The sequence below is a fragment of the Nomascus leucogenys genome, chromosome 2, assembly GCF_006542625.1.
Source record: "Nomascus leucogenys isolate Asia chromosome 2, Asia_NLE_v1, whole genome shotgun sequence".
NCBI lineage: Eukaryota > Metazoa > Chordata > Mammalia > Primates > Hylobatidae > Nomascus > Nomascus leucogenys.
Window position 1 is genome coordinate 141,697,240 of NC_044382.1, and position 26,201 is coordinate 141,723,440.

At 44.9% G+C, this 26,201-nt stretch overlaps 2 protein-coding genes across 3 annotated transcripts in view; one reads left to right on the plus strand and one right to left on the minus strand.

Annotated features, from left to right (window-relative positions):
- Window positions 1-146: 146 nt before the first annotated feature.
- KARS1 (lysyl-tRNA synthetase 1) lies at window positions 147-19,974 on the minus strand. Of its 2 annotated transcripts, XM_003259970.3 has the most exons (15): window positions 19,810-19,914; window positions 16,517-16,696; window positions 13,820-13,979; window positions 12,456-12,621; window positions 9,176-9,269; window positions 8,634-8,820; window positions 8,400-8,525; window positions 6,900-7,019; window positions 4,413-4,575; window positions 4,136-4,309; window positions 3,888-3,973; window positions 3,140-3,225; window positions 1,844-1,970; window positions 991-1,134; window positions 147-416 (listed from the first exon to the last, which is right to left on the minus strand). In XM_003259970.3, the coding sequence occupies exons 2-15, from the start codon at window positions 16,660-16,662 to the stop codon at window positions 318-320; spliced, it is 1,878 nt and encodes a 625-aa protein (XP_003260018.1). In that variant the 5' UTR covers window positions 16,663-16,696; window positions 19,810-19,914; the 3' UTR covers window positions 147-317. The 2 variants fall into 2 exon arrangements, with proteins under 2 accessions (XP_003260018.1, XP_003260017.1); XM_003259969.3 differs by lacking the exon at window positions 16,517-16,696 and having other exon boundaries at window positions 19,810-19,974.
- Window positions 19,945-26,201, plus strand: part of TERF2IP (TERF2 interacting protein) — a 9,587-nt gene continuing 3,330 nt past the window's right edge. Inside the window, exon 1 of the mRNA XM_030819067.1 lies at window positions 19,945-20,784. Within this exon, the coding sequence (XP_030674927.1) occupies window positions 20,115-20,784 (670 nt within the window). The 5' untranslated portion in view covers window positions 19,945-20,114. The remainder of the gene's footprint in view (window positions 20,785-26,201) is intronic.

Sequence of the window (26,201 nt, forward strand, 5' to 3'; positions counted from 1 at the left end):
CCATCTGTTTGAATAATGCCTGGCACAGGGCGGACATTAATATAAATTGGTTAAATGAATAAGATGGTAAAATCCTAAACATTCATTAGGCCAGAAGTCTGGGAAAAAAAGTTGACATTCTAAAAGTAAAAAGAAGAGACAAATGGTTTATTTGGTAACAAGGATTAAAAAGAAATTTTTAATTCCTTGTCTCTCTTCTGATGGCTGAACCGAACTGCGGTGTCAAATGGAAAACAGCACACAAGAATTCCCTTGCAGACCTCGATCTTTCGCAGAAATGCAGATGCCTGAGTTATACAACTTGCAATTATTATTTTCTAGACAGAAGTGCCAACTGTTGTGCTTTCCAGCGTATCAGTGGTTGCTACATTCTCCTTCTTGTCGTCGGGTTTCATGGCAGGAAACAGAAGTACTTCCTGTGGGATATAAGAATGTACCTTGAAGCTGAGAAGCACTCTCAACGTTTTTTCACAGCTATCTACCCATTCCTTTAGCCGCTGTTGTTACCACAAAAATCCAGAGATTAGTATATTCCAGCTGAAAAGGCACATGTATTCTTTTATTTCAACTCAGACCCTCTCAGTTACAGATGACAAAGAAAAAATGCATAGCACTGCCTAGGGCACTATGTCAAAAGGATGAATAGACACATTTCTATGAAAATTTGATTTCCTCATCTATAAAAATGGGAAATAATAGTTTTTACACCTCATAGGGCTGACTTAATTACCTGAAATAATACACAGAGACTTCCCTGGATCCTCAAGAAATACAAACAATTAGTATTCCTTCTGCCTCTGTAGGAAAAAACCCAAATCCTTTAAGGTCAGAGGCTCTGGCCCTCCTGTGAGTGGCATGGAACTCCTCTACCTGCTCCTCTTCCCAGCCCAAAGCCCTTCCTTAATTTTATCCTCCAGGCCCACCATGCCCTGGCTCCAACACAGTGGAGCTTCTTCAGGGCAGTGTGCTCTGTGGAGGGCTGCTACGTACCTTGATGTTGTTGGAGTCCGTGAGAAACATGGCGACTCGATCAATGCCCATGCCCCAGCCAGCTGTGGGGGGCAGCCCATATTCCAGGGCAGTACAGAAGTTTTCATCTATGAACATGGCCTCATCATCACCTGCAGCCTTGGCCTAGAAGAGGAAAGAGAACCAAAAGGTGACCTTCTTCTAGGATATCTCACTGTTGTGAGTGAACATGTTACCAGGCTCCGAGGTGGGAGGACCATCATTCCAGGGATGCTCCTGACACTCAGGACTTGCTGGGAATTCATTTCCTAGTAACTCCAAGATGCAGACGTTTCTTTCAAAGACCCGGAGGTCAGGACTGATGAAATCGACCTCAGAACACATACAAATTTCTCTGAAAGAAAACCTTTCTGCTGCTTGGGGCTCTGGGACTCCAAATAGGTTAATTCTCACAGACTGTGACAATTCCAAGAGTCTTTCTGCCATTTCCTGAAAACAGCCCTCAGTGGCAGCACCTGCTGCAGGCAGCCTGTGGGGGCTCTGTCTTCTCCATTCATCCTTACCTACCTCCCAGCCCTAAGCCACCTCAGTACATGTACAATCTAAGAAAATAATGTTCTTGTTTGGCAAGTGTATTTTCAAGGCAAGCGTCATGCTTTCCATACGGAGATTAATAATGAAGTTCCTTTTATGTACGACAGAGTCAATACCAGGTGAAGTCACCATCTTGAAATGTGACTTCCTCCAGCAAAGCCTATGGCTTTATCTTTCACTTCTGAAGTCATCAAGAACGTATGTGCTGACACAGATCAGGGTTAAGGCTGGTATTTCCTGGTGAGTTGGCACAGCTTCTGCTCACAGTCCCCTTTCTCACCTTGGCTTGTTCTTCAAAAAGCTGCCGCTGCTGCATGGGATCATTCAGCTCAGTGTAGGCATTGCATATCTCTTTCTTCATGACAAATAGCTCAAAGCGCTCAGTCAGACCCTCTTTAGAGCGGTGCCTAGGGACAGGAGACCAAAGAGGAGGCTGAATACAGAGGCCTCTAATGAGCTTTTTTTTTTTGAGACAGAGTCTCGCTCTGTTGCCCAGGCTGGAGTGCAGTGGTGTGATCTCGGCTCACTGCAACCTCTGTCTCCTGGGTTCAAGAACTTCTCCTGCCTCAGCCTTGAGTAGCCAGCACACGCCACTATGCCTGGCTAAGTTTTTTTTTTTTTTTTTTTTTTTTTGAGACGGAGTCTCGCTCTGTCGCCCAGGCTGGAGTGCAGTGGTGCAATCTCGGCTCACTGCAAGCTCCGCCTCCTGGGCTCATGCCATTCTCCTGTCTCAGCCTCCCAAGTAGCTGGGACTACAGGTGCCCACCACCAGGCCCAGCTAATTTTTTGTATTTTTTGTAGCGACGGGGTTTCACCGTGTTAGCCAGGATGGTCTCGATCTCCTGACCTCGTGATCTGCCCGCCTCGGCCTCCCAAAGTGCTGTGATTACAGGCATGAGCCACCGCGCCCGGCCAAATTTTTGTATTTTTAGTAGAGACAGGGTTTCGCCATATTGGCCAGGTTGGTCTAATGATCAAACATCTAATACAATAATTGAATTCTAGTGGACTCAAAAGTGTTACTAATTGCAGTCTGAAGCCTGCATGCACTCTCAGCAACAAATCATTTGGTACAATGGTGAGGAGGGTTAGAGAGACCAGGAAAGTTTAATGATCTTCCTAACAAGGCCAATGTGGCAGACTGTTACAATGGACCACACCTCTTGAATTCATGCCCATGTGTAGTCTCCTTCACCTGGACTCTGGGCTGGCAACATGTCTTGGTTTGGCCAATGGGGTATCACCAGAGGCTTGATACATGTTTGCACAATGAGGTCTGTTCTTTTGGAAGCTTCCCCTTAAAGCCCAACCGCCATGCTGAAGGGAAGTCCAGGCTGTGCTGCCAGAGAGCCACATGAACAGGCCCTGGAGGACAAGAACGTATGTGGAGTGACCACATGGAGGAGAACCAAAGTGCCCTGGCAGAATCCCCAGTTGAAAAAAAGCCACTTGGGTTATCCTAGTCAACACCACACAGCAGAAAGACCACCAGTCAAACCACAAAATCTTGACAATAAATTGTTAACACCACTAAGTTTTGGGGCTGTTATGCAGCAATAGGTAACTGGAATCTTACCATTTAGCCAAAGGGCTCATTATCTGTGGGTGATCACAGATGAATGTAGGATTGATGCAAGTCACTTCCAGGAATTCCCCAACAAGCTTAATGAGAAAGCAGAGTTAGTCACCATTTCTGAATAGTATTTGATCATCCCAGCCCAGACAGAAGACCTCAGCTCCCATCCAGATGGGTTTATCCTATAGCTTTTTATTTATTTATTATTATTATTATTATTATTATTATTATTATTGAGATGGAGTCTCGCTCTGTCGCCCAGGCTGGAGTGCAGTGGCACGACCTCGGCTTGCTGCAACCGCCGCCTCCTGGTTCCAGCGATTCTCGTGCCTCAGCCTCCTGAATAGCTTGGATTACAGGTGCCCGCCACCACACTCAGCTAATTTTTGGATTTTTAGTAGAGACAGGGTTTCACCATGTTGGCCAGGCTGGTTTCGAACCCCGACCTCAGGTGATTCGTCTGCCTCGGCCTCCTGAAGTGCTGGGATTACAGGTGTGAGCCACCGCGCCCACCCTACCCTATAGCTTTTTAAAAGCTGGAAGGGATTAACTGAGATCACACACATAAATTATTTGGCACAGAGCTTAGTATGACAGTTCCAAGTCTGTTAATTCTCTTGTTCTCTCTTTACGGTTTTCCTGTGAAGCTGCAGAAATGAACTCTCCCCAGTGGGGTTCATTTTCCCAGGGAAGAGGGAACTGTTCAGCACCAGATGAGGACATGTACAACAAAGGCGGGGCCTCTCACCTTGTCAAGGAGCCTGGCTGTGGTCCGAGGTGGAGGGCATTCAACAGCTTTTGCCACACAGATATCATCAAGAATTTTGCGAGTTTCTGGGACACAAATGCACAAGTTAGGGCAGGAGACATCACACTAGCCAAGTAAAAATGTACATAAAGAGAATAGTGTGGGAAATTCTAGCTCTGACCCAATCAAATTCAGAGCTGAAAAGGAAGGAGGGCCTTACAATGGAGAAGCGAGTGTTGTCACTTTACCTTCAGTTTCAAAGAGGTTCGTTTCTGGCAGCTTCATCCCCAGGGCTTTCTCCAGCTCTTCTACCATGTTGATTCGCTGGAAGGGTGGGGTGAAGTCAATATCATACGCTTGGCCCTCTGGGCCATCTGGGTGGTAGGTGACCTTGTAACTTCCTGTAATATGCTTCACCATCCCTGGGAGAGAAACCTGTTATTTAGCGGGAATGAAACCCAGGCAGCCCTCCTCTGAAAGCAGCATACCAACCACCCAATGAGTATGAGACAGAGCAGGAGTCACCTGAAACCATCTTCTCCGTGATTTCCATGAGATCGTGATAGTCTGCATAGGCCATGTAGAACTCACAGGTGGTAAACTCAGGATTGTGCGTCAAATCAATCCCCTCATTCCGGAACTGGCGTCCAATTTCATAAACCCGGTCGATACCACCAACCACAAGCATCTAACAACAACACATGGCCACGGTCATGACAGCTACTAATCTTTTTTTTTTTTGAGATGGAGTTTTGTTCTTGTTGCCCAGGATGGAGTGCAATGGCGCGATCTCGGCTCACCGCAACCTCCGCCTCCCGGGTTCAAGCAATTCTGCTGCCCCAGCCTCCCTAGCAGCTGGGATTACAGGCATGTGCCACCACGCCTGGCTAATTTTTTTGTATTTTTAGTAGAGACAGGGTTTCTCTGTATTGGTCAGGCTGGTCTCCAACTCCCAACCTCAGGTGATCCGCCCGCCTTGGCCTCCCAAAGTGCTGGGATTACAGGCATGAGCCACCGCGCCCAGCCCCATGACAGCTAATCTTCTATTAACAGCTCTGGGAAGTTTCAGTCTCCAAAAGCTGTAACTTGGTTTTCACAGGTTAGGCATGCTTTCAGGTCTCTGGTCAAAATGCCAAGCACTCTGCTCTCTTTATGCCCTTGTAGTGTGGATAGTTACCCCTCTTTTTTGGCTGCCCAGGACTTCTGGATACTCTTCCTGTCTTGGGCATCCCCCATCGTTGAGTCTGAACCTCCCCAAGGAAGCAGCCTCTCTTGGGGTTAGGCTGCAGGTGTGTGACCCAAGCTCTACCAGTCAGATACACCTGTGAGACTTCAGCATGGAAACTACTAACAAAAGATGTGGGTATTGCACAGAATTCATTCTGGTGAAGGGGGCAAGTAGCATGTAGCTTTTAAACTGCAGAGGTCCTAGTGGCAGTGACTTGTGCCTAGTGCCAGGGTTATGAACTGTAGTAACTGTGCCTACTAGGAAAAAACACTAGGTTCTCCATGAGAACAGCCCCTTCTAATATGACTCAGAATCATTCCTAGTCGTGTAGTTTCCAAGCCTGATTCTCTGATCCTCCTGGGGATTGTGAGCTTCCTATATGTTGGGATTCACTCAGGATGGTGGCAGAAATATTAAAGAGAAATATTGGGGGAAGTTATAAGGAATAGTCACAAACTTTTTGGAAGGCCGAAAGATAACATACCGTGTAGCAATTGAACAGGCTGAAGGCAGCCGGTTCTTACTCTAGAGCATTAGGTCATAGGGTAAATACTAGGGACAACAGAGGCTTCCCCAGTTAAGTCTGTTTACCCTACCTCCATTAACTAACCTTTCAGCCAGATGGCCCTCTTGGGGGGAGGTTGACCAAAGATACTGCCCCCTAATGGTATTTACTTCAGACCATGGTACCCGGACTTTAATAATTCCTAGAACTACCCTCCTACCATGTTAATTATCCACAAATGTGTTTACTCAAAGCTTCTGTTGTTAATTCTATACTAAATAAATGCCTGGAGTGAGAGCTGCTCAGGGTCGGCCGCAGTGACAAATACACCTCTCTTGGTGTGGAGGTGGTCGGACACTCAGCAGGACTGGCAAAACAGAGTATCTGTGTTTCAGTGTACGTTTTATTCATCCGTCGCTCAGGTCAGGGTCTGCAGGCAGACCCCCGCAGCTAATGCCCTTTTGTGAGGAGCAATACCTCACCTATAGAGCTGAATAAATTTTTATTTTTCTTTAACTAGTTATAACAGGTTCTGATGTCTGCAACTAAGAATCCTGAATAATAATCTTCAATATTTACCTGGGAATTTGAAAAGACATCTTTATAGCGATTTGAAGATACTTTTTTTTTTTTTTTTTTTTGAGACGGAGTCTCATTCTATCGCCCAGGCTGGAGTGCAGTGGCAGGATCTTGGCTCACTGCAACCTCCGCCTCCCAGGTTCAAGCGATCCTCCTGCCTCAGTCTCCCGAGTAGCTGGGATTACAGGCACCCGCCACCACGCCCAGCTAATTTTTGTATTTTTGTAGACACTGGGTTTCACCATGTTGGCCAGGTTGCTTTCAAACTCTTGACCTCAAGTGATCCATCTGCCTTGGCCTCCCAAAGTGCTAGGATTACAGGCGTGAGCCACCGTGCCAGGCCTGAAGATGCTTATTTCCAACTTCCACAGAGAGATTAGGCTCTTTCTTCTGTGGAAGACTTAAATCAGATCTAATCCAAGTAAGACCGTATCTTAAAAGTTTTAGGGGAACCAAAGTAGGTAAGGAGTGCCTGCATAGATGGGAAAGACAACGCCTTTGGTCTTTGCCCTGCAATGCTCTATTAATCTTGTAGAGAAATTCTGGAAGTGTTACTCACATCCACACACCTGACCCATCAGAACACTTTCTTGGCTGCTTTACTCTCTCTGTTCCTCTTATTTCTGACTATACCCGTCTAGCCAGTGGTTTTCCAGCTTTCTGCTTCTTTAAGGGAAAAGGGTGTACTATTATTGACTACCTTATGATAGAGTTCTGGAGCAATTCTCATATATAAGTTCATGTCCAACTCGTTGTGGTAAGTGATGAAAGGCTTGGCCACAGCACCCCCTGGGATGATGTTCATCATGGGAGTTTCAATCTAAAAAAGGCAGGGAGAAACATCAGTCCTTAGAGAACCAGAGGCCTTGGGGACAGATCATGCTTTGCATGTAATATAGTCTAAGCCTGTTATACCCCAAACTAAATGTTAATAAGTTCAACAGTAATGTGCAAGTGCTTGACAAAAAAGGACAGTATGATTTTCTACAACAGTGTCTCAATTTCTATTAATACCTAATACCATTAATATAGTACCATGAACTTTCACAAGCTGTAAATGAGAATCTAAATGGATACAGCCTTTCTTGAGTTCAATTTGCAGTATTTATTTTTTTTAAGACAGAGTCTTGCTCTGTTGCCCAGGCTGGAGTGCAGCAGTGTGATCTTGGCTCATGGCAAGCTCCGCCTCCTGGGTTCACACCATTCTCCTGCCTCAGCCTCCCAAGTAGCGGGGACTACAGGTGCCCGCCACCACGCATGGCTAATTTTTTGTGTTTTTAGTAGAGATAGGGTTTCACTGTGTTAGCCAGGATGGTCTTGATCTCCTGACCTCGTGATCCGCCCACCTCGGCCTCGCAAAGTGCTGGGATTACAGGTGTGAGCCACTGCACCCGGCCCAATTCGCAGTATTTATTAAAAATTTAGGCTGGTCTGAAGGTAGTGAGTTATCTCAACTGATTGTTTAAAAAAAATTTTAACCGCTTATATTGTTTGACTTATTCTACTTCCAGAAATCCATCCTACAGAAACATTTGAACATGTGTATAAAGATGCTTGTTGAAACAAATAATGCAGCATTAAGAAAGGGTATCTATCTGTCTCATACAAAGAGATCCAGAATATCTTAAGTGAAATAAAAGCAGGTCCATCAAAATACACATAGTGTGACTTCGTTCATATTTAAACCAAAAATAAAACTCCTCCAAAATGTTTACATATGTGCACTCCATCTGCAACACGCATATGTACGTACGTATACATGCCCAGTAAATGGTGCGGAAGGATACATATCAAACTCAAGTTTGGGTAGGGAAGTTAGTCAGAAGGAGTGAAAGAGCACTTTCAGTTTTGCTTCTATTTAATTTATTGTTTGAATTTGTTTTATGGTACATGTGTTTGCCTTTCTCATAAAATCAAAAAATATTTCTTAATGCTACAAAAAAGCAAAACGATGTGAATACATATTGAATGTGACATCATTAGCATGTGGATGGCCCTACACCTTGTCCATTACCTTGGAAGTCAGGTCCTGCCTTCCTAATCAGGACAAGGTAGAACAGAGATGATGGCAAGAAAGGGGACATTCTCATTAGGCATGAAGGATCCCGACACAGGATACGCTTTGGAAAAGGAAGGCAGGGAGAGGAGGAGGCAAGCATTGCAAGGCAGCTCATCACGTCAGGCAAGGAACTCTCCTTACCTCTAGGAATCCCAGCTCATCCAAGAAACTTCTTATATATGTGATGATCTTAGAGCGGATGATAAATTTCTGCCTCACAAAGTCATTCAGGATCAAATCCAAGTATCTCTGGCGGTACCTTGTTTCCTAAACCAAAAGCAGCAGTTAGAAATCACTGGTATGTCTGATCCAATGGTATGATAAAACAAGCAGAAAGCACTCCCGTGCCACAGCTAGGAGGCCATGAATGCTTACCTTGTCTTTGAGGCCAAAGTGAAGATGAGGTAACATATGCAAACAGGGAGACAGCAGTGTGATCTCATATGGAATGATGCTCAGCTCACCCTTCTTGGTTTTACCAGGATTCCCCTGAACTCCAATTATGTCTCCCCGACGCAGTTTGTTATTAATATGAATAAATTCTTCTTCTGATTTATAATTTCTGAGTGAAACGGAAATGTAATTCAGTAACAACAATTCAAATGAACACTGACCACTGGTCTCCTCTGGAACCCTCACTCAGCTGTTAATACCTAGTTAATGTGAGCCCACAAAGGACCTCACATTCATGGGCCACTATTTAAAAAGGACTATCCTTTACTTTACTGTCATATAACTTGAGAGTGGTCATTACTTTACAGGTGACCAGATGGCCACATTATCCTCTTCTCAGCCTTCCCCAACCATGTCCCACTCCTTCTTACTCTAACTTCAAATACCAGTAAGACCACATCAGCCTATTGCTGTGTTGCTCTAGGCCAACCAAGAAAGGTCTATAACTGGATATTGTGAGATACCTGGAATTGGCCATGACTTGCAACTTCACCCCCTCTCCTCGAAGATCATAGAAGATGAGCTTTCCCCCAGAAGCTCTTTTGGCATGGATCCTACCTAGAAAAAGAAGAGCAAAAATACTGACTGACAGAACCAGAAGTCATTTTATGGTATCAGTGCCAAAAAAAAACTCCCTCTGCATTTTTTTTTTTTTTTTTTTTTTTTGGGACAGAGTCTTGTTCTGCTGCCCAGGCTGGAGTGCAGTGGCAGGACCTCAGCCCACTGCAACCTCTGCCTCCCAGGTTCAAGTGATTACCTGTTTCAGCCTCCTGAGTAGCTGGGATTCCAGGGGCGTACCACCACAGCCGGCTAATTTTTTTTTTTTTTTTTTTTTAAAGTAGGGAGGGAGATTCACCATGTTGCCCAGGCTGGTCTCGAACTCCTGGGCTGAAGTGATCCACCCACCTCAGCCTCCCAAAGTGCTGGGATTACAGGTGTCAGCCTCCACACCCGGCCTGCATTTTTTTTTTTTTTTTGTCAGGGCACAATACAAAGCAGTACAATCTGATTTTAGCTTGAGGTTTAATCCCCATCTTTTCCCTCAAGCCAACGATGTTCATTCAAACCAGTTAAAGACATGCTTTCAAGATCTAGCTTTCAAGATAAATCACTGGATGCCTAGAAGATGGCGGTGCTGGTGGCAGCCTAGTTTTTGGATTTCCCTGAATCCTCACATAAAAATAGAAAGCACAGCTAGAGAGGCAAAGCGAAAAATCCAGGGACAAAATTTACAACAAAATGCTGTGGGAAGATGTTGCCAAGGACCCCAATATAAGCAACGAGGCAAACCACCAAGAGCCATAAGACCGCTATACGGGGAAAAAGCAGTGGGGAGAAATGGGGTATGGGAGGGATCTGAGAACTGGAAAACCCCCAAATGGCCAAAGGCATCCTCTGGAAAATGTGAACCTGCAGCTGAAACTGGGAGGGGATGTGCCCGTTTCCATACAGGTGAGGGTTGCATTAAAAAGATCTAAAGGGGGCCAGGTGCTGTGGCTCACGCTTGTAATCCCAGGACTTTGGGAGGCCGAGGCAGGCAGATCACCTAAGGCTGGGAGTTTGAGACCAGCCTGACCAACATGGAGAAACCTTGTCTCTACTAAAAAAAAAAAATACAAAATTAGCCAGGTGTGGTGGCGCATGCCTGTAATCCCAGCTACTTGGGAGGCTGAGGCAGGAGAATCGCTTGAACCTGGGAGGCGGAGGTTGCAGTGAGCTGAGATTGCGGCATTGCACTCCAGCCTGGGCAACAAGAGCAAAACTGTTTCAAAAACAAACAAACAAACAAACAAACAAACAAACAAACATCTAAAGGGAATGAAGAGCAGAGCCCACAGAAACCCTCCCAACAGCCAGGCTCCCTTCTAGGACAAGACCGTAAAAAACTGAACAGGATAAGGAAAAAAGAGACAAAAAAAAAAAAAAAAAAAAGACGACCCAAAAAAAGTAAGGAAGAAGAAGAGAGCCGGGAAATCTCAAAAAGCAAGCTGCTGTATTTCTGAATACGCCACAAACACAAGAGGGAGCTCACTGGAAAAACGAAACCGAGCTTCCTTTGAACATTCAGGAAAACTGATTTCATGTAAATGTAAACAACATAAAAACACTGGGCTCACAAACCCTATAAAGTTACTTAAAAAAACTAAAAGTGGAGAGATAGAAGAAGGAGAATAACACCCCTCTAGACAAAATAAAAGCACTCAAGACAGACATGCTCAGAAAAACAAAAAATTTCTTTTTTTTTTTTTTTGTTTTTTAAATTTTAAGTTCTCGGATACATGCACAGAACACGCAGATTTGTCACAAGGTATACATGTGCCATGGTGGTTTGCTGTACCTATCAACCTGTCATCTAGGTTTTAAGCTCTGCATGCATTAGGTATTTGTCCTAATCCTCTCCCTCCCCGTTCCCCCCGCCCCTGGACAGGCCTCAGTGTGTGATGTTCCCCTCCCTGTGTCCATGTGTTCTTATTCAACTCTCACTTATGAGTGAGAACGTGTGGTGAAAAGCAAAAAATTCTTACTATTCAACAATGAGCTGAAAAACATGAAGAAAAAGACGCAAAACATGAAAGAGCACAAATTACAACTAGAAAAACTAAGAAATGAGGTGATAACACATGAAAGAATTAGAGATAAAGTAAAAAATCTTTCAGAAAATGCAGACTAAGCTATAAGGAAATAATAGTGACTAAATACAACAAATAATGCCTTAAGAGAAACAGAAAGTAAAAAGGAGGATAAAATTTAAAAATCAAAGTATGAAGAAAGATAAAAAGGATTTGAGATAAAGTGACAATGATCAAAGATGATCCAGTATGCAGATAAAAGCCCCAAAAGAAATGTAAGGCAAGAAACAGAATAAAAACAAACAATTAAAAAAGATCTGCTGGGCGCAGTGGCTCACGCCTGTAATCCCAGCACTTTGGGAGGCTGTGGCAGGTGGATCACCTGAGGTCAGGAGTTCGAGACCAGCCTGGCCAATATGGTGAAGCCCCATCTCTACTAAAAATATAAAACTTAGCTGGGCGTGGTGGCAGGTGCCTGTAATCCCAGGTACTCGGGAGGCTGAGGCAGGAGAATTGCTTGAACCCGGGGGGCAGAGGTTGCAGTAAGCTGTGATGGCACCATTGCATTCCAGCCTCGGTCACAGAGTGAGACTATATCTCAAAAAAAAAAAAAAAAAAAAAAAAAAAAAAATTTTAGTAAAATCACTGCACTTTCAAGAAGAAACCTTTTGGGCATTTAGGTCCTGCCAAAAATTCTCTCTAGGTGGTAGGATTACAGGTAATCAAAAGTTTCTCTCCTTGCTTCTTTGTGACTATTCTAAATTTTCTACAACTGACAGTTTTACTATTTGGTGGGAGAGGGCAAGGAAAACATGTGATTTTTTTTTTTTTAATTTAGGAAAAGAAGATCTCACCCAAGATACTACAACTCCAAAAGAGCAATGTTCTAGAAATACTGTCTCAGTGCAAAGCATTCTTAGGCCAAAGACTGGAATTCTTAGAAGCCTGAGACTTCTACCGCTGATTCTTGCTGATGAAGGGAATCCTTAAAGAGAAAGCCCCTCTCTTTGTAGCACTACCTCATCTGGAATATGATTCCATGTCTCGGGGCTGCTCTGCTTCTTTCTGCACAGGCTACTTGAGAACAAGACCAACCCAGACTTTCCCTTGTGCTACTGAAGCCGCAGGCCTGCCTGTTGTGGGAGTTCAGTGATTTGCCAGGGAGAGTTCCTACCTGCCACCTTTAAGGTGATGTCAGTCAGGTGATCCCCAGGCTGCAGGTGACTATATTTTTGGATGAAGTCAGTGAGTGAGATGTCTACATGGAACTTGTGTGGGTATGGGTCTTCCCCATTGACCTTCAGCTGATGAATTGCTTGACTGCGTATTTTGTAGTATTGCTGTTAAAAAAAAAAAAAAAAAAGCCCTTGAGAAGTTGAACCTGGTCAGACGAGTGGGGCCCACCTAGCAAGTGGCAGTATTCTGCCCCAGAGTGACCCCAATACATTGTTTTCTTTAACCAAGACCTCTGCATTACAGGATTGAATATGGAGTGAGATTTGCACTTAAAATACGCAGGGTGGCCAGAGGCCAGCATTTCAAAATGCAAGAGTCAACAAAAAGAAGAATCTGAGTTCTGCCTAAAATCATAAAAGTTTAATTTTTAATTGGTATAGGTGGCCTTGCTGCCACTTTTGTAGACCACATTTCCATGGTGAGTTGAGTCACTTATGTTCTTAACTACTCTCCTACCTCTGGCGACACATCAGACTTTTCCCCAAGGCATAGGGCCTGGAGAATGTAAACAAGGAATACTCTACAGCAGCCTTTCTCACAAAGCTTTTCTGATGCAACTTCTCAACTCTGCTGTTTCAGGGGGAAAGCAGCCTCAGAAATATGTAAACAAATGAGCACAGCTGTGTTCCAATACAATTTTACTAGTAAAACCAAAGAGGGGCAAGGTGTGGTGGCTCATGCCTGTAATCCTAGTACTCTGGGAGCCCGAGGCGGGTGGATCACTTGGGGCCAGCAGTTCAAGACCAGCCTGGCCAACATTAACTGGGTGTAGTGGTGTGCGCCTCTAATCCCAGTTACTTGAGAGGCTGAGGCAGGAGAATCATTTGAACTGGGGAGGCGGAGGCTGCAGTGAGATCACACCACTGCACTCCAGCCTGGGTGACAGAATGAGACTTTGTCTCAAAAACACAAAAACAAAAACAAAAAACCAGGAGGGAAGGATAAAGTAGGGGCATGGAGAAGTGGATTTGGCCAGTGGACTGTAGTTTGCCAGCCCCTGATCTAAAGTAAACCTCAGGCAATCTTTAGAGGGACACTTTCCCTGGGGCCTCAAGGTCAAGCTAATTCCAAGGAAGGTTAATTCACCTGAATGCTGGACTCTCCCAAATGCCTTTTGGGGGTTGACATAAAAAACACTCAGTGTCTGTGCCTTTAACCAGATGGAGTGGCAGACCCTCCCTTATCCCTGGCAGTGACCTCAGGTGTACTGGTCCCTCCTACTGTCCAGTCCCAAAGAATCTGCCATAAGCCTCATCAGCAGCTTTCCTGTGCCCAGCCATGCTGGTGGCCCAGGGAACTCACATTTGGGTCCACGCTCTCTTCCTCAGGGCCCACACCATTGTCAGTGGTGTGGTTGGTGGCAGCAGCGGTGGCTTGGCTTAGCTGTTTCTCACTAAGCTCTTTCTGTTTGGCCTCCTTCTCTGCTACTTTCTTCTCGGCTTTCAGGCGTCTCTTCAGCTCACTGTTGCAAAGATGAAAGCGTTCAATGTGTTAGCTGCCTGAAGAGTCCTCTTATGTTCTGCCCCTAGTAACTTATCAAAAACACGAATCGCCTGGGAGAAACGCTCTTGCTCAGTTCTGTACCCCTCAATTCCATACCCACAGCTCAGCTCAAGTCGCTTGTCACTAAACTATGTGAAAAACACAAAGGGAAAAATAAGCTTAGAACAAAGATGTGAAAGATCACTCTCAGTCTCTGCTTGCCAGTCTCAGGTCCTTGGCATTAGGTCCCAACTAAAACCAAGATGTACCAAGACAAAGAAAATGCTATGCATTAGTTTTGAATAAGAGAAAAAGTTTTCTAGAAAATTAGAATAGGCTTTTCTTGAGCTAATTAGGTTAGGGAGCTCCTTGAGGACAGAGACTGAATCTTAGTTGTTTAGTATCCCCCTAGAAGGTGAAGCTCCAACAGTGCCAGGTTTTTTTTTTTTTTTTTTTTTTTTTTTTTTATGAGACAGAGTTTTGCTCTGTGGCCCAGGCTGGAGTGCAGTCACAATCTCGGCTTACTGCTATCTCTGCCTCCCGGGTTTCAAGGCATTCTCGTGCTTTAGCCTCCTGAGTAGCTGGGATTACAGGTGTGTACCACCACACTCAACTAATTTTTGTATTTTTAGTACAGATGGGGTTTCACCACATTGGCCAGGCTGGTCTCAAACTCCTTGCCTCAAGTGATCTGCCCGCCTTGGCCTCCCAAAGTGCTAGGATTACAGGCGTTAGCCACCTGACCCCTCCAATGCCAGATCTAACACATGATAAGGCAACATCTCCAGCCCTCTGCCACCCCCTCTCTCTATCCCTCCCCTAAGAGTGAGGATGATAGGAAGAGCTGGCTCTTTAGCACTCAAGGAGACCTCCCCCACCAACAGACTCTCCAAGAATGGCTGTCAGCATTAGTCTCACTTTGCCCACTGGAGCCTGACTTAGACAACAAAGTAGAACAGTGTGCAAAGCAGCATAGTACAGGGGATAATATACCATCTTTGTGGTCAGGCTGCCTGGGACTAAATTCCAACACACTTGTCAATTATGTGACTTGGACGGGTGAATTAACTTCTCACCTGTAAAATGAAAATACTAATAGACAACCCCCACCAGTTGTTGTGGTGTGTATTGAGATAATGTTTGTAAAAAGGGATTACCCTGACCCTGGCATTCAGCTAACCAAATGTGAGCTTTCTAGGTATCTTTCAGTATCTTAACCCTTTACTCTCTGCACCTCATATAGAAACCATACTGATTTGAATACATTTCTGGCTAAATGGCTTGCTCTCCAAACTCTTGATACCTATCACTTGAACCTCAAAAACCAAAGTGATGTGGACAACTTTGAGCTGCTCTGTATGACATGTTCATGTCTCTTATGGTCTGAATTTGCTATCTGAACCCAGAAACTAAACAGATTGGTGTAGGGAGGGATATCTTTACTATTCAAAGACAATTTATGGATCATTCTTTCAAACCGCTGAACATAATCAAATATTCTGCAATAGTGAACCACAGCAAAAGATCCCAAGTCACGCCTGCAAACATTCTGGCTTCAGGACACATCCTTCATTTTCGATATGAATTTAGAATAACTTAAAAAAAACGAATTGAGGTTTTGAATCTTTCTTTTTTTTTTTTGAGACAGAGTCTCGCTCTGTCGCCCAGGCTGGAGTGCAGTGGTGCGATCTCGGATCACCACAAGCTCTGCCTCCCGGGTTCACGCCATTCTCCTGCCTCAGCCTCCAGAGTAGCTGGGACTACGGGTGCCCGCCACCATGCTTGGCTAATTTTTTTTGTATTTTTAGTAAAGATGGAGTTTCCCCGTGTTAGCCAGGATGGTCTCGATCTCCTGACCTTGTCATCCACCCATCTTGGCCTCCCAAAGTGCTGGGATTACAGGCACGAGCCACCACGCCTGGTCCACCTTTTAAAAAAGAAAAACGGATTCTGAATGGTTTCAAAGTTGACAGCTTTTTCTACATATAATGTCTTATAACATTTGTAAAGACAACCTTTCCAAAACACTGCTGGTGCTATCATGCTATAATTTGGTCAGTGGACTGCTAAGACTAGGCTGTCTAGTTCTTCTAGAATTAAGATAAATCTGTTCTCCACTCAACCAGGTGCTCCTCTTAAATCAAATCAATCTTAAGGATAATCCAAAAAGGTCCTAGGGATAGCACTAAGACTGGAAACCAAATTAATCTCAAGAGCAAACAAAACTCCGGAAAGACAGAAAAGGGAAATAGCTGGCATTAGAAATTATTTGTTCAAACAAGGGTTTTGTTCTCAGCACTGTTCTAGAATAAGATCCACATGTCATCTCAAGACTCTAAGGAGAGATGATTTGATTTATTAAAGAGAAAACGAGAAAGGACTATTGGTTTTGGTATTAGGGCTCCTTGTTTCCTTAGCAACAAGTCCAAAGACTTAGCCAGAGGCTTAATAGAGAATAAACCAAGTAAGGAAAGAATTTTTGCTTCCAGAGCAGTAAAGAAGGTAATGGGCACCAACCTTCTTTGATCAGAAAATGACTTGTCCTTCTGAGGCGCTGTGAAAGGAGCAAGTTGACCCAGTCGCAGTTCCCTGTGACCCCACTCTGCCCAGGAGGTTTTGCGCAGGGACCCCCTAACAAGCCTTACAGCAGCTTGCGTCAACATGGCAGAACACCCTGGAACTAATGATTACCACCACCTAGCGGGAAACACAGAGATGTGGTGTCAGATGGGACAGACAGTATACATATACCCAACCAACTCTCTTACGGGTTGGGGAGGGGGACCATGCTTCTACTACCTTTTAGTCCCATTTAACTTAGGACTGTCTTAACTGACAGCAACCTTGTAACACTCCCTGTGCTATAACTGTAACTGACAATGTTCTTAGCTGACTATGGAAAAAACATGCATATCTGGGGTAAAGCCAATAGCAAGTTAATGGATAGCTTACAGGTAAAAATGCTCACAACGTCCTAGAATATGGGAACAGGATGTGAGGCATTTTCTGAAGCCCTGAAGTGTGGTTTCTCACCTGGAGAGGAAATACCTGGCCACAAGATGACAATAGGAAGCATATAAAATAAAAGGAAACTGTCACTATCAATTGCGAACTCTAGACAATGATAAATGCAAGCCACACAAAAACACGAGTCAAACAGAAGACTTGTTCGGAACTCTAGGAACAAGGGGAAAGGAGAATTTCAGGAAGGTCCTTAGAATGCGTTATGTTTATACATTATCAACACTGGAAGGCAACAGAATTACAGCGATCACCTCCTTTACCATGTTCAAATAAATTTGAGGAGGCTATTTCACTTGGGCAGGAAGCACATCTGTTTTTAAACTTGGAGTCAATACCTCGCATAAAATGGTGCTTACTAAAAATTTCAGACCAAGGAATTTCCCAGAACAATTAAAGGGAAGGAAATGTTAATCATAAAAAAATTATTTTAGCTCATGGTAACTAGACGAATAGACATCAATGACAGGTAAGACACCGTGAGTAGTGCTGTGTAGTTAGGATACAGAGCATGGACTCCAGTCAAGTCACAGGCCTGACTTCAGATCTCTGCTCCAGTGCTCTGGATCAGTGCTAGACTATATTTTAGGAAGGCACACTTTAGTAATGCATTTAATTACCAGGGCCTCAGTTTATTAATTTGAAAAACAGACAATAACTCCTCTTGCAAGGTTTTTATTGAGATTAAACAGAAAGCTTGTAGAGATCTAGCATTGTACCTGGCACAGAAAAGCTGGTCAAAAAAGTAGTAGCTGTATTTAATTTTAGAAAACTCAGTGAAGCAGGGAGTGGTGGCTCACGCCTATAATCCTAACACTTTGTGGGGCTAAGGCGGGCAGATCACCTGAGTTCAGGAGTTTGATGCCAGCCTGGGCAAAAAGGTGAAATCCCATCTCTACTAACATACAAAAATTTAGCCGGGTGTCGTGGCGTGCGCCTGCAGTCCCAGATACTTGGGAGGCTGAAGCACCAGAATTGCTTGAACCCGGGAGGTGGAGGTTGCCGTGGGCTGAAATCGCACCGCTGCAATCCAGCCGGGACAACAAAGACTCTGCCTCCGACAAAAAAAAAAAGTCAGTAAAGAGGAATTAACCAGTTTTCTCAGTTTACCTAAAAACACACGCTGAACTGGAAACCTTGCTTTCACTTGTGATACACAGTCTTAAAATTCAATTCAATGTAATTGATTATCATAGGTGGTTTGAAAGAATGAGCTAAACTTTAGGATTGTATATCACAGATACACCACATTCAACTAAATTTGACTTAACAGATTAAAGTCCATACAATTTTCTCTAAGGTAGCAGTCCAAAGACCAGGTTCCAAACATTTATGGAAGTCCATCGGATTGCTCTAACAAAGGGCAATATATTAAGGTGCTACCAAACTGTAAACTTAGACCATTTCTCTTACACTTTTTCTAAGATATTTGAAGCACAAAGCCAGGGACACAAAAGGAAACATCAGGCCGGGTGCGGTGGCTCACGCCTGTCATCCCAGCACTTTGGGAGGCGAAGGTGGGCGGATCACAAGGTAAGGAGATGGAGACCATCATGCCCAACATGGTGAAACTCCGTCTCTACTAAAAGTACAAAAATTGGCCAGCCATGGTGGCACACACCTGTAATCCCAGCTACTTGGGAGGCTGAGGCAGGAGAATCGCTTGAACCCTGGCAGCAGAGGTTGCAGTGAGCAGAGATCGCGCCACTGTACTCCAGCCTGGCGAAAAAGCGAGACTCCATCTAAAAAAAATAAATAAAGGAAACATCATTTCTCTTTTCTTTTTCATGCAGGGTCCAACTCTGTCTCAGTAACGCCTTGTGGAAAGAGATGGAGAAGGGCTCGCTCACGCGGCACTCGTGGCAGTCCCTGAAGGACAACTACCTCAAGTCTCCCAGGCTGGAGTGCAGTGGCACGACTTCAGCACACTGCAACCTCCGCCTCCTGGGTTAAAGCGATTGTCCTGCCTCAGTCTCCCGAGTAGCTGGGATAACAAGTGCGCGCCACGGGGATTAAGCCCTCTCGTATGCCTCTGGAATGGTACTATGTACCATCTTCCTAGCAATGATAAAACACTCAATTACCTGTGTTATGTGGTTCAAATGGGGAATGCTAATAAGAACATAAGACAGCCAGTTAAAGGGTGGCCAATCCTGACTTATCTATGTTAACCTACATACTCCAAGGATTTGGGAGTGGTTAACAAAGATACCAGGCTGAATTAAGATGGTCTCTACTGTTAGACGTTGATCACTTGATACTCACAGGTATCTATTGAATAACCCATACGGGTAGATGCACGAGTTTTAGAACTGATCCCTTTTAATACATAACGTTCAGAATGACCTTAGTGAGGCCCAGAAAATTTTGAAGGTCTTCCTGAAAAGCTAGGATATTTAATATTTCTCCAACTTCCACGTTTACTGAGTGGCTCAACAAAAGAAGGCGTTTCTCAGAAGGAAGGAGGATGAAGCTAAGCAGGAAGTTTCTTCGCTTTTCTTTCCTGATTAACTCTTAGTTCTCGTCCTAGTTCCTCCTCCACAGTTTCTTAATTCTAGGGGTATAATAAGGAGGACGCCGCCGGTGCCAGCTGGGAACGGGGAGCCGGCGTGCCCGGGGTATCCCGGGGTATGTGGTCTGCAGGGCGCAGCCACCACGTCTCAGCATGTGCGTACCCACGAGAGCCGGCAAGAAGGCCCCGGCACAGCAGCCTTGGTGGGAACCTCGCGGCGCTTCCCAGCCCAGGCTCTCCTACCGCAAAGGGTTTAAAGACTCGCAGCGACACTCACTTCTTGCTCAGTTTCGGCTCGCTGCCATCCACTTTCACCTCGGCCGCCTGCACGGCCGCCATCTTCCCGGAGGGCCCGACCCAAAAGTAAGGAGGATAGTACGTTAATTTCCAGGTCAAGGTGCGAAGCCCCACCTCTTCCGGGGGAGAGGGGGCGGGCGCTCTCGATGCGCCGCGGCCGCTGCTGCGCAGGCCCAGTGCTGCGCTTCGCGGCAGAGGCGTCTGAGGTGACAGCTCAGTCAGTTGCGCTCTGCGTGCCAGGCGCTCGCGAGGGGGCAGATCTCCTAGTAGAGCTCGGCGTCAGACATGGCGGAGGCGATGGATTTGGGCAAAGACCCCAACGGGCCCACCCATTCCTCGACTCTGTTCGTGAGGGACGACGGCAGCTCCATGTCCTTCTACGTGCGGCCCAGCCCCGCCAAGCGTCGGCTGTCAACGCTCATCCTGCACGGCGGCGGCACCGTCTGCCGAGTGCAGGAGCCCGGGGCCGTGCTGCTGGCCCAGCCGGGGGAGGCGCTGGCCGAGGCCTCGGGTGATTTCATTTCCACGCAGTACATCCTGGACTGCGTGGAGCGCAACGAGAGGCTGGAGCTGGAGGCCTATCGGCTGGGCCCCGCCTCGGCGGCGGACACCAGCTCGGAAGCAAAGCCCGGGGCCCTGGCCGAGGGCGCCGCGGAGCCGGAGCCGCAGCGGCTCGCGGGGCGGATCGCCTTCACGGATGCGGACGACGTAGCCATCCTGACCTACGTGAAGGAAAATGCCCGCTCGCCCAGCTCCGTCACTGGTAACGCCTTGTGGAAAGCGATGGAGAAGAGCTCGCTCACGCAGCACTCGTGGCAGTCCCTGAAGGACCGCTACCTCAAGCACCTGCGGGGCCAGGAGCATAAGTACCTGCTGGGGGACGCGCCGGTGAGCCCCTCCTCCCAGAAGCTCAAGCGGAAGGCGGAGGAGGACCCGGAGGCCGCGGATAGCGGGGGTGAGGAGGCTGCGCGCGGCGCCTCGCGGGCACCTGCGCGGGTGGGGTTGGGGTTTTTTCCCTGGCTGCCTGGCGTCCATCTTGGCATCTTGGGTAGCAGCGCTTGGCCCCTCCCCCTGTTGACATCCGGGTAAATTTGCACCATTTTCTTGCCTCCTCGCTCTCTTGTTGTTTATTATTGTTCTTTTTTTGCGATGGGTCTGTGTTGCCTAAGCTGGTCTGAACTCCTGAGCTCAAGCGATCCTCCTGCCTCGGCCACCCAAAGTGTTGGGATTACAGGAGTGAGCCACCACGTCCGGCCTCTCGTCGTTTTTATTTTTTAATTTTTGAGTGGGGGCTCGCTCAGTCGCCCAGGCTGTGATGGAGCCGCGCAATCACGACCCACTGCATCCTGGACCTCCCGGGCTCAAGCGAATCTCCCGCTTCAGCCTCCCAAGTGGCTGGGACTACACTCCCGCGCCACCACGTCCCGCTAAATTAAAAAAAAAAAAAATTGTTGTAGAGTTGGGGGTCTCGCTGTGTTGCCCTGACAGGTCTCGAACTCTTGGGCTCAAGCGATCCTCCCGCCTCGGCCTCCCAAAGTGTTGGGATTACAGGCGTGAGCCATCACACCCAGCTTCTTGGTCTAGTTTTAATTTACTTTACCATTGACTAGAATATTGACATGGTTCTGTATTCAAAAGTTACAAAAAGAGTATATAGAAAATTCTCTTGGCCGGGCGCGGTGGCTCAAGCCTGTAATCCCAGCACTTTGGGAGGCCGAGGCGGGCGAATCACCTGAGGTCAGGAGATCGAGACGAGCCTGACCAACATGGCGAAACGCCGCCCCTACTAAAAATACAGAAATTAGCCGGCCGTGGCGGAGAGTTCCTGTAGTCCCAGCTACTCAGGAGGCTGAGGCAGGAGAATTGCTTGAACCCGGGGGGCGGAGGTTGCAGTGAGCCGAGACTGCGCCACTGCTCTCCAGCGTGGGTGACAGAGCGAGACTCCGTCTCAGAAAAAAAAAAATTATCTCGTCCTTCCTGTCCACCAGCTACCCACGGGATAACTGGCTTCTTGTGTTTCTCTTAAGAGATATTCTACAGACTCCTTTTTAAAAAAGATTGCTGTTAGGTTCAGGTAGATTCAGTATAAAGGCGTACCAGACTTATTTTAATGCTCTGGCGTAACTGAATGCCTATGGACTTAAGAAGGTTCTCGGCATTTGGAAGGTCTCTTCCTGGTGTTGCTTAGGTGAAGTGAGTTTTTAATGCAGTTGAATTGAAAATTGGGGTTCAGTATGTCTAGGATGCAGAGCGAGGCTGTTAAGATGTACTTGTGACGTATCTGGCATTGATAAACCGACAGACCCTTTTGTTTAAAGAGGCTTGCTGCTTCTCCTCCCCCTCCGTAATCCTCCCACCTTTTCTTTGCCTGGATGGCTACTCCATTTAACACTTGAAGGCTGGGGAGTAAAATGTTTTTCTCCTGTTCAGTATGCTTAGTAGGAATTTTGTTTTGGTAAAAGTGACATTTCAGCTTCATTCATTCAGCAGATATTTGAGTGCCAGACATTGTTGTCCTGCTGGAATATAACAATAAATAAAAGTCCCAGTGGTCATGGAGCTTATAACATGCTAGCTGGGGAGTGGTAAGGGCTATAGAGAAAAATTCAGAGTGTAAGGGTTGGGAAGGAGGTTTTTCCTATAGGATGATAAGAGAAGGTCACTGTCATAAGCTGATGTTTAATCAGAGACCGAAGGAAGTGAAAGAGCAAGCCAGGTGGATATCTGGGGAAGAGTGTTCAGGCAGAGGAAGAAGCCAGGGCAATCGCCCTTAGGTGGGAGTATGGCTGGTGTGTTTTTGTAGCCACAAAGAGAACAGAGTGGCTGTAATGGAGTAGGAGGGAGAATTAATGATAGCAGATGAGGTTAGGGCTATGTGTATGGGTGAACTATGTCATCATGTACGGCCTTGCTTTTATTTTTATTTTATTTTAATTTTATTTATTTATATATCTTGAGACGGGGTCTTGCTCTGTCACACAGGCTGGAGTGCAGTAGTGCGATCACGGCTCACTGCAGCCTTGACTTCCCAGGCTCAGTGGATCCTCCCACCTCAGCTTCCCAAGTAGCTGGGACTACAGGCACTCATCACCACACCTAGCTAATTTTTGTATTTTTTTTGTAGAGACAGGATTTGGCCGTGTTGCCCAGGCTGGTCTCGAACTCCTGGGCTCAAGGGATCTGCCCGACTTGGCCTCCCAAAAGTGCTAGGATGCCAGGTGTGAGCCACCATGCTGTGTCTGGGCCTTGCTTTTAAATCCGTGATGTTGGGACTATTGGCAAGCCATTTGGAACTTGGGACAAAATTAAGCTGGATTCATCCTACCTGTCTAAGTAATCTTTTGATAATCAGATATTTAAATGTAAAAATTAAAAAATTCTAAAATGAGTAAGAGAAGATATGAATGAATATATCAGTATGGTGGGAGTTGCTCTGAACCATTTGTGGTTCAGGATGCTGTCTGATTTGCCAGAAGCAAAAAAGTAAAAATATTAGCATGGTGATAAGTCATGAAGCCAAAAAGACTAAGAAAAAGTTTTCTATATTTGATTACCTGAAAATTAAGAACTTCTCATGATAAATAAAGTCAGAGGGCATGCTGGAAAAACATTCCCAATACATTGCAATAGACTTAGTTTCTTTAATGTCTAAAGAGCTCTTTGTCATTAAGTAAGAAGTCATTAAGTAAAAAGAAAACTAAAAGAAAAATGAGAAAAGGAAATGGAACAGGAAATTCCCAGTAAAGGAAATAAATAAGCGGCCAATAAACAAATGAAGAAATATTCTGTTATTAAATGAAAGTAAATCAGACCGAGTGCGGTGGCTCATGCCTGTAATCCTAGCACTTTGGGAGGCCAAGGCAGCAGATCACTTGAGGTCAGGAGTTCAAGACCAGCCTGGCCAACATGGTGAAACTCTGTCACTACTAAAACTACAAAAATTATCCAGGCATGGTGGCGTGCGCCTGCAATCCCAGCTACTCAGGTGGCTGAGGCATGAAAATTGCTTTAAGCAGGGAGGTGTAGGTTGCAGTGAGCTGAGATCAAGCCCCTGCACTCCAGCCTGGGTGACAGAGCCAGACTCCATCTCGGAAAAAAAAAAAAAGAAAAAGAAAGAAAGTAAATCAGACCCTGAGCAGAGGGTCAGTATAAGCTATACTTTGACCCATGAGGCCTGTCAGTTAGTAAGTATGTGTGTTGGAATTGTTTTGTATTTATTTGATGAATTGATTTTATCTGTAAGATTGGCAAAAGTCAATACAATGGGTAATATCCAAAGTTAGTGTGTGGGAAAACAAGTATACTCCTACGTTGTTAATAGAAATTGATACAATTTCTTTGGGGGGCATTTTGACAATGTCTGATGACGTTATAATGTATATTCCCTTAAACATGGCAGTTTTGTTCTAGGAATTTATCCCGTAGATATACTCAGAGTACAAATGGGTACATACTGAAAGACAGTCTCCCTGTTTACATACCCTTTTCCCTGGGTCCTTTCCTAGAGGCAGCCTCTATTACCATCTCTTGTCTGTTACATGTCCCCTTTGCTCATAGTAATACTAGCACACTAGACATCAACTTACTCTGTGGTTTACTTCTTTTAAACTTAATTATTTATCTTGAAGTGTTTGCGTGTCTGCACAAAGCTTTTCTTCATTCTTTTCTCATTGATTGCGCTGTACTTCATTATGTGAATGAACGGTAATTTACTTTTTATTATGGAGAATTCCAAGCATTTACAAATATAGAATAGTATAGTGAACTATACTGCATGTATCCATCACCCACCTTCACCTGATTTTAGTTCATGGCGTTTTTTAAATCTATACCTTTCGTCCCAACTTCCTGGAGTGTTTTGAAGCAAATGCCACATATCATATCATTTTATCTATTTTAGCATGTATCTCTGAAAGATAAGGCTTTTTTAGTTACTATTTAAGAATTTTATTAAATACATACAGTAAAATTAACTTTTTATGGTGTAAAATTATGTGATTTTAAAAACTTTATTTTTTATTGTGGTAAAATATATATACCATAAAATTTACAATTCAAATAGTTGTTTAAGTGTTCTTTCAGTGGCATTATTAAGTGCGTTCACATTGTGGGGCAACTGTCACCACCATCTGTATCTAGAACTTACTCATTTTCTAAAACTGAAACTCCATGCCTTTTATTATTTTCTGCTTCTAGGGGTCAGAAACATGCCTATTAAACACTAATTCCCCATTTCTCCCTCCTCTTAGCTCCGGAAACAACCATTCCGCCTTCTGTTTCAATGAATTCAATATTTCTAGATACCTCATACAAGTAGAATCATGTAATATTTGCCCTTTTGTGTCTGGCTTATTTCACTTTGCATAATATCTTCAAAGTTCATCCATATTGTAGCATGTGTCAGAATTTCATTCCTTTTTAAGGGTGAATAATATTCCATTGTATGTATATACTACATTTTGTTTATCCATTCATCTATCACTTGACATTTGGCTTATTTCCATCTTTTGTTTATTTTGAATAATGCTGCTGTGAACATGGGTATAACTAGTATCTGTCTGAGACCCTACTTTCCATTATTTTAGGTATATGCCTAGAAATGCAATTGCTGGATCATATGGTAATTTTGTTTAATTTTTTCTTTTTCCTTGTGGGTTGTCATCATGAAATTATATTGAATTTTTTGAGGAACTGCTGTACTCTTGTCCAGTTATATGTGTTTTAACATAATGTAAATTTTTGTAACCAGCACCCAAATTGGGATTTAGAACAATTCTGTCACGAAAAACTCCCTCTTGCTGCCCCTTTGTAGTATGTTTTAGTAAGTAGAAAAGGAGCAGAGTTAAATCTTCAGAGAACAAAATGTAAAGGGGAAGGAACAGGATGTTTAAATTTAGGAGGCCCTCCTTTTTCTAGGTGGTATATTGGTGGATTGTGGTACATGGCCCAGATCTGCCTTTGGCTGCTAGGAGAGCTGCCTTGCCCAAAGTCCTGTCTTCTTAGGGCTGCCACCATCCAGTGACTGATATTTGCAGAGTTAAAAAGTCTCTGCTCCTTGGCCCCAGCTTGGTCAATTCTGAGGGCCTTCCTAGCTCCAGAGTTGCCCATGGTTTTGCCTGAGGCCTTGCTGTAACTCTTTGATAAATCAGCTTCTCTCTCTGCCCACTCCTGCTTTCCTTCTCTTCCACAAAGGTTTTCCCAAAATCACACTCCAGTTGTTTAAATTTCCATCTCCATCTCAGAATTTGCTTCCTAAGGAACCCAATTTGTGACATATTTTTGTTAATTTGCAAAGTCTGTAAATACAAAGCAAAAAATGAATTAAACTTGAGCATTTTTATATGTCAGAGTTTAAGAATGTATCATCGTTTG

Coding starts and splice junctions, on each gene's coding strand:
- KARS1 (XM_003259970.3), bottom strand. CDS start 16,662: ATGTTGACGCAAGCTGCTGTAAGGCTTGTTAGGGGGTCCCTGCGCAAA. Junction 4,576..6,899: donor CTCCAGAACTCTATCATAAG/GTAGTCAATAAT, acceptor TGTTGTTGTTAG/ATGCTTGTGGTTGGTGGTAT. Junction 417..990: donor CGGACTCCAACAACATCAAG/GTACGTAGCAGC, acceptor TATATCCCACAG/GAAGTACTTCTGTTTCCTGC.